General features: G+C 44.9%; 1 protein-coding gene across 1 annotated transcript; it reads left to right on the top strand.

Moving 5' to 3' along the window:
• The first annotated feature begins 2,940 nt into the window (after window positions 1–2,940).
• Window positions 2,941–10,780, top strand: rfc2 (replication factor C (activator 1) 2). Its single transcript, XM_085344522.1, has 6 exons — window positions 2,941–3,172; window positions 4,949–5,054; window positions 5,125–5,226; window positions 6,329–6,587; window positions 6,670–6,930; window positions 10,665–10,780. The coding sequence occupies exons 1-6, from the start codon at window positions 2,941–2,943 to the stop codon at window positions 10,773–10,775; spliced, it is 1,071 nt and encodes a 356-aa protein (XP_085200648.1). The 3' UTR covers window positions 10,776–10,780.
• The last annotated feature ends 507 nt before the right edge of the window (window positions 10,781–11,287 follow it).

Here is an 11,287-nt window from a genome sequence, read left to right as displayed (position 1 = left end):
AAATTTATTTTTTTAAGTTAATAAAACTAAAATTGAACACAGCAAAAAATTAAGAAAATTATTTCAATGAGAAGATCGATTTAATTTGTCCCGTTCTGTGTTGTATCTTGGCTGTGAGCGGCAGTTCTCTGGGATAAAATGTGTTGTTGAGGCCAGAGGTCAGAGCCAGTGTTGGGACTAACGCGTTATTAAGTAACGCGTTACAGTAACTACGTTATTATTGTGGTAACGAGCACGGTAACTAGTTATTATGCCAAAACCGGGAACGCGTTACTCGTTACTGGGATTTAGATAGGCTCGTTATTCGTTACTTCGTGTGGTGGCTATCGCGGAGCTTCCACAGATTCAGTAACATTAGCAAGTGGTGGAGGCCAGCAGGTGGATGAAGGAAAGGGGACGCAGAAGGAAAAGAGACCCGAGGCTGCCGCCGGTCCGAGTGTGAACTGAACTTCAGGTAAGAAGTTATGACCTGCAGTCTCTCTGGGTCAGATATGAACCAAGTTTAGGTGGAGTTTATTTTCGTTGTGCTGACTTTTTCTGTACTGCGTGCTAGCTAGCATGACGGAGTTTCTATACAGCTGGGTGGTGCTATGAAGTTAATGATGTTGAACTTTATTTTGTTCATAAGTTATTAGAGTTGCCAACCGTCCCGTCTGGTATTCAGAGGAAATATTACGGTTTCTTATTGAGGTGAAAAGGAACAGTTTGTCCCGTAATTCAGCTACAATGAAAAAGACACAAAGCTGGAGTTATTCTGTGTCTTTGCTGCACAGCTGCCTCTTCTTCTTTCATTCTCCCCCCTCCCTCTTCCGTTTCTACTTCAATCATGAAAACTGATCAGTGATCAGCTGATCGGCTCTCTTGTTTGTTTATCGCCCACTTTGCGCCGAAAGAGGAAACCAGCGGATGTCGCGCTAAACAACAGCAGCACGTTTAAGCTTGATCAGCTGTTGTTAGAATTTATTTAATATTAATTTCTAGTATCAGCTGATGTTTGCTGGAGCCACAGCTGTAAAGCTGCTGGTCATGATGTTGGTTTGGATATGTGGTGAGAGGGAAACATGAAGATGAAACCAGGAGATGTCCTTACTGAATCATCAGAGCTGTGATGGAGAAACAGGTTTACCTTTTAGGTGACATGAATGAGTTGAAGGGAAGTTATGAACTGTTTCTGAGAGACAAATAACACCAGGATCCTTTTCTAAGCAGCTGACAGCTGGTAACTGTGCAGGGGCGGCTCTAGCAAAGTGTTGCCAGGGGGCAGGTAGGGCATTAACAGGGAGAGGGGGGCACAAAGAAATACTTTTCTTTCTTATTCTCATTTAAAATGTCTCGCTTTTAAAAAATAATTATCTGAGTCTTGCAACAAACGATTGATAGATTGATGCATATATACCATCAGAACAGTGCACATCACTGTCACAACAGTGTTTATTATCATTCAAAGGCTTTATGATTTTTCCTATAATGGCGGCCGGTCTCTAGTCAAAATGCCCAGGACGATTTTCTGTCCCAGTCCAGCCCTGTATGCAGCTCATCTGCAGTCTGGTGTTACCTGCATCTTCCTATTCAGAAGGCAGAATTTCCGAGTTCTGAGTACAATCGAAAGCACCACGACTGCAGTTTTTGTGTTGGATGTAAAAGGCGCACATGACGCTGTGACGTAGGCTAGAATCATGGCAGCAGTCAATGACGGTCCAGGCGTGGGATTTCTCTCGTGGAAATGTGCACATTATCTTTTCCTTTCTATTGGTAGGTGGCACAGTGCACTGTGGCAAGTAAGCAAGCTAGAAGACTGGAAAAGTTATGGAAGCAACACATTAACAAGAGAATTCTGAGTAAAACCAAAGTTACTTTCCCTAGTAACTAGTTACTTTGAAAGTAACGAGTAACTTGAAGTAACTGAGTTACTTTTGAGAGAAGTAACTAGTAATGTAACTAAGTTACTATTTTAAAGTAACTTACCCAACACTGGTCAGAGCTGATAGGAAGGCAGCAAGTCATACAACCAGTTACGACCGAGGCATGTAAAAGAACATCTCTGAATACACAACACCTTGAAGCAGATGAGTTACAGCAGCAGAAGACCAATACTGTCAGCTAATAACACGAAACTGAGACTGAAAAATGTTACGTGCTCTGAGCCTTGATTTGTTTTTCAGACGGTTGGCTCAGGATTTGGGATAAACAACGTGGATCCAGCCTTGTGTCAACAGTTCAGACTTCTGCTGGTGGTATAATGGTGGTGGTATTGGTGTAATTTTCCTGGAACACGTTTGGCCCATTAGAACCAACTTAAACTGCAGTGTACCTAATAATTGATACTGAGCATGAGTGTGCCTGTGTGTAAGAATACAACCCATTTCAAAACTACGTGCAGCCACTGAAAACAACGTGTAAATAATCTTCATGTAAAATAGCAAGAAAACGGTGAGAAATGTGCATTACTGATGTATTTTTGTTTAAACAGAAGGAAAAAAACTTCAAGCATGACAAGAAGGTCCTAAAATGTCAATAACAAAGGAGCAGGAATGAGTAAATGTTTAGTTAAAGCTACTAAAATGATTATTTAAGTTGTGAACAGTATGTTTCTGTTCTGAAATAATCGACTAATCGTTGCATTTTTAAAGTAAATCATTCATATTGGATTTTGAAAAGACCCCCCCAAAAAATAAAAAAAAATAAAAAAATTAAAATACGATTACATGTAGTTGAAAGAGTAAATAAATTCGTTTTCACGTGAAACGTTTTTTTTTTTTTGTTTTTTATTAACATCTCGCGTTTATACCGTTGTGAATGTGAAACATCGCGAGGTTTTCCTTGGCCAATCACGACCTTCGCCCATAAACACTCAGCCAATGAGGAGTTTGTTTGCTGTGGCGCTGTTGTCAGGGAGGGAAACCTCCGTTCGCGGGCTGTCAGGGAGCAGAAACAGACATCATGGATGTGGAGATGGAGACTGAGTGTAAGCAGAAACCCACAGAAAGCGGACAAAAGGCGGACACGGAGGCCGGAGAGTCCTCGTCTAAAGGCTCCGGGAGCGCTTACGAGCTACCGTGGGTGGAGAAATACCGGCCGCTGAAGCTGAACGAGATTGTGGGAAACGAGGAGACGGTGAGCAGGCTGGAGGTCTTCGCCAGAGAGGGAAACGTCCCCAACATAATCATTGCAGGTCAGTGAGGACTTTTACACGGTTAGGACTTCTCATGCACAGGGTTGGAAGGGTTATGTGCTCCCCAGGCTGCCGCTAGGTTAGAGATTAATTTACAGGAAGCCTGTATGGAGGAGAAGAAACAGTACAGCTACTTCGAGGAAGAACTAAGTTACCAAAAAGTTTGATTACCTGCTGAGAAACTCCTAAATGACTTTTGTACCTGCAGGGGGGGGGGGAAGCACATTTTCAGAGTTGAGAAGCACAACTTCTTTATGGTGGACATTTGACCATCATTTTACCAAAATGTAATGCAACATTACAGATCTCTGACACATGGTGTTATGTTCCTCATCGGTTTACTTTAAAGACCAAGATCACGCTTTCTTTGACTGAGCTCAGTCACACACAACTTAAAAAACTAGATCCCAAATACAGCTGTGCATCCAGTCATCAGAGGTATGACTATCAGGGTCATTCAGGGTTTTCATTTCTTTGACCTTTTCTTTTTCCAAGATGAAATGATTGTACAGCATACATCTTTAATAAACGTAAAAATTAAAAATATATATGCATTCATTGGATTTATGAATGTTCAGAGCCTGGTGTAGTTCTAACAAGGACAACTGTAAATTCACAAGTTGGAGAGTTGTCTTTTAGTAATTTGTAAACAACTGCAGTTTCGAGGTTGTAAGGTTGGAGATGTGTCTGGAGGAAAACCTAAACTTTTCCCCTCAGGTGCAAGGAAATTTGTTAGGATGTTCTGGAACAACTCAGGACCTGTCGTGGCACAACACTGCCATGAGCTGGAAACTGCTGGACCACCAGTGTCACAGTCCACAGTGAAGCCAGTTTTGCATCTCCGTGAACTAAGACGACCAAGGAAGAAGCCCATAATCCAAAATCAACACCTTCAAGCTCACCTGAAATTTGCAGCTGCCCAGATGAACAAGCCAAATGCCTTCTGGAGAAGCGTTTCATGGTCAGAGGAGACATTTGTAGGAGTTAATATGATGCTTGAAAACCCAAGAACACTGCACCAACTGTCAAGCCGTTAGTAATGGCAGCATCCTGCTCTGGGACTGTTTTGCTGCCAGTGGTACTGGTACATTCCACAAAGGATGAAGGAGGATGACAATCTCCCAATTAGTCAGCTTGATATCAAATCAAATCAATTAGATGGTTGAAACTAAGACACAGTTGTGCGTTTCAACAGGACAGTGATCCCAAACACACATCAAAAGTAGTTTTGGATAACATTAAGGAATAGTCTTTCCAAAAGTCTGATCGCAACTCTGAGAATTTTGAACTACACTTAAAAGTTGGTTGTGGGGCCGCCAGTGTAGCTCACAGTGATGAGCAGGTGACCATATGCCGTATGGCTGAGGACGGCTGGCCCAGGTTCGAATCCGAACCCTTTGCTGCCTGTCTTCCCCTCTCTCTCCTTCTGCTTTCCTGTCACTCTTCTGTGCAACAGGCTAATAAAGCCTGTATCAGGAAACTCACCAATTCACCACAGCGGTCACATATCCAGTCAGTTATAACAGAAGCTAGTTGATGGCAACTAAAAGGATCAGGTCAAAGTGCAGCTTGCTAAGGGACATTTAACCAAATATTAGTCTGGGAATATTTCTACATATGAACCCGTGTGGATTAGAAAAAATAAAATTAAAAAAAAAAACCAAGAATTGTGTTCTCACGCTTTAAAGTCATTAAAGATGTGTGCTGCATAATCACCACCTACCACCAGGCAGATAATTGGGAAACACTGGCTGAGTCATGCATGTTGTTATTCAGGTCCTCCCGGCACTGGAAAGACCACCAGCATCTTGTGTTTGGCCCGCGCTCTGCTGGGAACCTCGATGAAGGACGCCGTGCTGGAGCTGAACGCCTCCAACGACAGGTGAGGCGCCGCTCAGGACGACCTCTGGTTGTTTGGTGGACTGGGAGTTGACTAAGCTTTTTATCTGCAGGGGCATCGACGTGGTGAGGAACAAGATCAAGATGTTTGCTCAGCAGAAGGTCACACTGCCCAAAGGACGGCACAAGATCATCATTCTGGACGAAGCCGACAGGTAAGCAAGCCGTGCAGTGACTTTTTAAAAACAAGGAAATTCCAATACTTCGGCTAAAACTTCAAGGTAACATGAAGTACGAGGGCGCTGCCAGCAGAAAGATCTGCTGGCAGCGCCCTCGTCGGTCATGTTCACACTGAGCTTTTGTCTCTTGGTCCCCGTCTTTGTGAAAGCTCCAGAAAACATGCTTTGCTCCCACGAAAGCCACAGAACGAGTCAAGCTTCAGTAGCACTGCATTGCACACAACGGCGAAAGTCAACTGTTCTCTAAAAAAGCACAAAAAACCAACAAATCTCTCAGCCGAGGTCCTTCGGTCGTAAAGTCCGTTTGTGCAGAGTGAAAAAGACAAGCAAGTAAAACTTTACTGACATCACACACTTCATCAGAGGTAGAGTAGATTGCAGTCAACTGAGTTCTTTTCTCATCCCTCCAAGTCTAGGGTGTGCTCCTGGCTACGGTGGCTGCTGTAGGACAAATCGGTTTTAGTCCGCCGAGATATCAAAAACATTAAATCGATATCGTCCCATAACGGTGGGGACCGGCTCCTTCTGTGTCATAATATACATTTTGCACAAACAACATTTTAACATATTTGAATAATATCAACACTAATAATTGAATGATAAATAAAAAACATAAAAAAATTTAGGCTTTTTTACATTTTATCAGAGTGAACTTAATATAAGCTGTGAATGAAAATAAAAAGTTTACATCAGTCATGGTGTAACTGATGCGTAGATGCAGCCGGACAACCTGCTCAGTTGCACCTGCCCTCCATCACATGTGACTCGGCAGCAGCTGTTTGACAGTAAAGAATAGAATTGAATAGAATAGCCCTTTATTGTCATTGTACATGTACAAAAAATGATGGGTGCTCCACGCTGTGCAGTAATAAACAACAAATAGGAGAAAAACATAAGTAGTGCAAAGGACTTGATGCGAGTATAGAGTCTGTGTGTGTGAGTGGCCTGAGTGACGTGGGTTACCTCAGGCCGTGGGTGGGCAGGTGGGGGTGTAGGCGAAGCTGTTTGACAGTAAAATAGTCAGTCTGGCGTGAACGCTGATTTGAGAGCAGTTTCTGTGACGTTTCCATCCTCCCAGCATGACAGACGGAGCTCAGCAGGCACTGAGGAGGATCATGGAGATCTACTCGAAGACGACGCGCTTCGCTCTCGCCTGCAACGCCTCCGATAAGATCATCGAGCCGATCCAGTCCCGCTGCGCCGTGCTGCGCTACTCCAAACTGACCGACGGCCAGATCCTCGTCCGGCTGCAGGAAGTGGTGGAGAAAGAGCGCCTCTCAGTGTCCGACGATGGACTGGAAGCCATCATCTTCACTGCGCAGGGAGACATGAGACAGGTGAGGGGCGGAGCTTAGTCAGGCGCTCATCCCAGAGGTTGAACATGGATTTTCTGAACTTGTTTTGGCCTTTTCTCTCCAGGCGCTGAACAACCTGCAGTCCACTCACTCCGGCTTTGGCTACATCAACAGCGAGAACGTGTTTAAGGTGTGCGACGAGCCCCACCCCCTGATGGTGAAAAGCATGCTGGGACACTGCGTGGACGGGAACATCGACGAGGCCTACAAAGTCGTGGAGCAGCTGTGGGCGCTGGGCTACTCTCCAGTGGACATCATCGGGAACATCTTCAGGGTCTGTAAGACCTACCAGATGGCCGAGTACCTGAAGCTGGAGTTCATCAAGGTGAGTTCATCAACGGCGCCGAAAAAAATCAGCTGATCGTGACAACTTGTAAACCTCTGGTGGTCCCAGCACATGGCAGCTGCTCTGTGAAGGCAGATTTTTATATCAGCATCAGCAGTTTATAAAAATAAATAAAGCCCTTCACTCGTACGCCGCCATTAGTGTTTTCAGAAGTGAGTTCGTAGGCAGGCGTCGTTATCTGGACTCATTTACCAAACATCGGGGAAGAGCAGGTAAGCAGTCAGTGTAGAACTACACTTATACATCACCACAGTAATTCAAGGACATTCCCGTCACAGCATGATGCACTTTTGAGATTAAATATATAAACCGAATTCAAATATAGTGTTTGTACAAGATATGAGTTGAGAGTGTAGTTGTTCTGTTTTAGTATCAGGGCGTGTCCAAATTCATGGGCTGCGTCCTCCTGAGGCCGCATTCGTAGACCGATTACGTCACAGCGACGCGCCGAAGGCTGTCCAAATTCGTCGACTCCTCCGAATGCAGCCGACGAATGCGTCCTCCTTTTCCCCGAATTTGAAGGATGGGTCGGGTGTGTCCTTCGTGGCCCACCATATCCCAGAATTCATAGCGCGGCCCAGCCAATTCCAGTTTTCAACAATGGCGGCCGCTACTAAAATTAAAATTACTCTTATTATTCTTTCTGGGTCACAAAATAAACTTTTAACATATTTTCAGGCGAGAAAGTAGCTGTGTAAACATCAAATATCTGCTCGGTTTATCAAGATATCGCATATTTGCAAAAGTGCTTCGATGTTTTCGGAGTCGTCTGTTACCCACCAGCTCGATTGCTAGTCGGGAGCTCGAGGGTCACTGAAGTCGTCGAGAACGGCACAACTCCCGGCACATCATGTTCAGATCATCGCTGTCTTTCGCTACTCAGGTTAAACGTGATATATAAGTCACTTAGACAACCTACAAATGTTACTGTTTGGCTTTTTCAGTGTTTTATTCGTGAGTAAATCTGTTTGGCTGAGATTAAAGTTAGTTTTCACACAGCTGAATAACGTCAACCAGAAAACTGATTAAACAGAAGTGTGAGACATCGGGGGGCGAGCAGGTAGAACTACATTTATACACCACATTCTTGACCGAGACAGTCAAGAATTTACGCCAGTGTCCTGTTATATTTTTAGATAGCAAGGAGCAGACGGCAGAGTTCATTAAACTCCACTGAGTCAGCGGTGACACAAATCTGAAGGCGAGACCGTCCCATTTCACATCTGTTTATTTCCGGCCTACCCGACCTTCTGAGGACCCGGCCCACGTAGACAGAGAAGGCCGGGTCCTCAGGAGGATGCAGCCCATGAATTTGGACACAACCTCAGATGTTAATGCTAACAGAAAAGTGTCTGATTGTGCTGCGAACAGGAAAAAAAGAAGTAAACATTTGTTAGTGATCAGGCAAACACAAATTCCTCAGACGCTCCTGCTCTCCCAGCAGAGAATCGTCCAGGAGTGATGACAGTCTTTTTCTGGAGAATTGATTGGTCAGTAGACGATAATTTCATACCTGTTGGTCTGCAGTATAAGTTGCCATGGCGATTTACCCCATTAGGAAGTGAACCACCTTCGGAGTACAGAAACCCGAGAGTTAACCCTAATGTTACTTGGATACGGTGAAATCCTGCCGCGTGGAACAGATGCTGCTGCTGACCCTGAGCGCGTCCTTCTGTGGCCGCTTCCTCTTTTGGTGTAACTTCTGACTCAGCTTTCACTTAAACGCTCACGTTAAATCACTGAAATCTTTTACAGTTGAGTTCCTTTATTTCATCACGTTCATCGTGGAGCGTCAGCAGGTTGCTCAGGACTCTGCGAGTTACTCGCGTGTCAGTTACTAATTCACTGCACCAGCTCCTTGTTAACTTCAGAGTGGAACTCCAGATTCTGGAAGGTCCTGCACAGATGAGGATCAGCATACATCTGAGAACTTTTACATGCAAACGTGCCCAGCGGGTCTGTGAGATCATGTGATCAGGGTCTGAGCCCTTTGCTCAGAATAGTAGCAGAGGTCAGATTTATTAGTGTGCATCTGACGGTGAGGTCATGTTTTTCTGTTTACCCACGCTCACTCAGAGGAAACGCCTCACTCATTGCTTTTTCTTCCTCCTCTGACGTTTGTGTTTCAGGTTCTTGAGGCTTCTGCTTATTTCTTATTTTTAAGCACTGTAGGCAATGAACTGAAACCAACTTTCAACCAAAGGTTTCTTCCGCAACAGAACAGGAAGTAAAGTCTCACGCTGCTGTACAAAGATCCCTGTTAGAGCACCAGATGTGACTGAATTTCCCTCCTGAGTCACCTGACGGGGAAATCCCCTGCTGACTGGATGGATGGAGGAGTCACCCGCGGGGGACTGTCAGCACTGTTCACACACTCTGGAGGTTTTCTGTTAACTAGGGGACGGGACTCAGAGCTGCTTCTCTTTGCAAGGCTGACTTGTAATATGCAAATCTTTGTCAGACTGTGACTGTGAGCGGCACCCAGGCATAAGTCAGCGGCTGCTAAGCCACGCCCATGCAGGATGTGATTACTCAGTGCTCCGGTAGAGCAGTTGAACGCCTGTTTACTCTCACTGGGCTCACGTACCGCTGTTTGTTTTCTAAATTTAAATTACTGTCAACTGTGCTGGTTCGAGCAGCTGTCATCTGCTTTCCTTTTCAGCTTCCTGTCACGCAGAGAAACAGGAAGGACGATGCTGCTGTCTGCTGGGTTGCTGCCTTGGGCGGACGGTGGCCACTTGCGTACATCTGAGCGCTCAGGAAATATGAATAATAACTGAGGAGCAGTTCTACTGATGGCTACTGATTTAAGGAAAGCTTAAACAAAGTGCTGAACACCATTGATGGACTGCTCTGGTAGCACCACAGGACAGGCTAACAGACGCCCTCCCCGCTGCTGTTATAGATCTGGATGTTTTAGGTTTTCGTAGTGGGAATTTTCCTGAACTTTCTGAGCTCAGGCACCCAAACACTGATTTTTACCTGGATCGTGTTCCTGAGGGCAAATGTCAGAGCTGAGATATCCAGACTTTCCTCTCCACAGCCACCTCCTTCCCCGGAAACTCATTCCAGCTTCCATGATTTATTTATGTTGTCCTGTTCTGAGGTGAGGACGGGAACAGATCGAGGAGTGAAACGGCTTCACCATGACAGACCGTCTGCATCCATCAGTCCCACTCATCAGCTCGTCTCTAGGCAGAAACCCGTGAGCACTTTATGGCGTCGTTTCGGTCGAGCACTGCAGCAGCTTCAAGCTGCTGCTCAGTCTGAGCTGGAGGAGCTCAAGTGTTGAAATCTGCTTTGTAGAAATCCCTGTGTTTACTTTTTATTCTAAATAATTTCTTGAAGCAAGTCTTGGCTTCAGAGCTCACGGATCTTTGTACATTTTAATTTCACTGGGATACTCTTGGTGTACTTTCAGGCTACTTTGAGTTGCTTTTATATTTTTTGTGGGAAACATCTGAAGTTATTAAAATAGAAACCAACTTTACCAGGTCAGGTGTGTGACTGAAGTAAAAACTGTTGGTAATCTGAGTATTGTGACTGATTCTTCCGTTACTATACTCAAAGGTAACTTCATTTAAACTCTGTCTCATTTCTGACCGTCTGAGTCGAGCAGGCGTGCAGTTTCACGCTTCCTAAAGGTTTCAGCTGTTCCTTTAACAACGACTCTACACGCAGATTCGTCCCATCTCAATGTTTCTCTGTTGCAGGAGATCGGCTACACCCACATGCGGATAGCTGAAGGCGTGAACTCCCTGCTGCAGATGGCTGGTCTGCTCGCACGGCTCTGCAGCAAGACGGCGCCCGCCGCTGCCAGCTAAACCCCAGCGACCCGCCGAGCGCGTCGAAGCTGCCCGCTCAGTATCAGACTTGTTCACTGCTGACAGAGTCAAGACTGTAACAGCACATCACGCATTCCTGCAAAATAATGTAAAGAAACTTAAAGCTGCATCATTGGATTAGATGTTCATCGGTCAGATTTTGTCTTCTGCTGCTTTCTGGGGGTTTTTTTAGCTGTGAAAAAAGTTTTAAATTCAAACCTCAAAAGCTGTTAAAAATATTTGTTGCTGACCAGCAGAAGTGTTCTGTATGCTTTGAGATCTTTGAGAAAATAAAGGTGAGACTGTTGTGAAGGTAAACATGAGATATCACTGATACTTATTTGAACCTGTAGGGTCTACCTTACAATATAAAGCACCTTGAGGTGACTGTTGTGATTTGGTGCTGTTAAATAAAACGTGATTGAACCACAGAAGACACAGAAAGCCCACAAAAGACCCCTACTTGAATCAGAATCTCTCTCGCTGTGGGACTATTCTGGACCACGTCCCAC

The sequence above is a fragment of the Diplotaxodon limnothrissa genome, linkage group LG20 (genome assembly GCF_057381915.1).
Source record: "Diplotaxodon limnothrissa isolate DT_005_m linkage group LG20, D_limnothrissa_male_GT1.1, whole genome shotgun sequence".
NCBI lineage: Eukaryota > Metazoa > Chordata > Actinopteri > Cichliformes > Cichlidae > Diplotaxodon > Diplotaxodon limnothrissa.
The sequence above is the reverse complement of the archived record's forward strand: the minus strand, read 5'-3'. Positions and strand labels throughout refer to the sequence as shown.

Coding starts and splice junctions, on each gene's coding strand:
- rfc2 (XM_085344522.1), top strand. CDS start 2,941: ATGGATGTGGAGATGGAGACTGAGTGTAAGCAGAAACCCACAGAAAGC. Junction 5,055..5,124: donor CTGAACGCCTCCAACGACAG/GTGAGGCGCCGC, acceptor TTTTATCTGCAG/GGGCATCGACGTGGTGAGGA. Junction 5,227..6,328: donor ATTCTGGACGAAGCCGACAG/GTAAGCAAGCCG, acceptor CCATCCTCCCAG/CATGACAGACGGAGCTCAGC.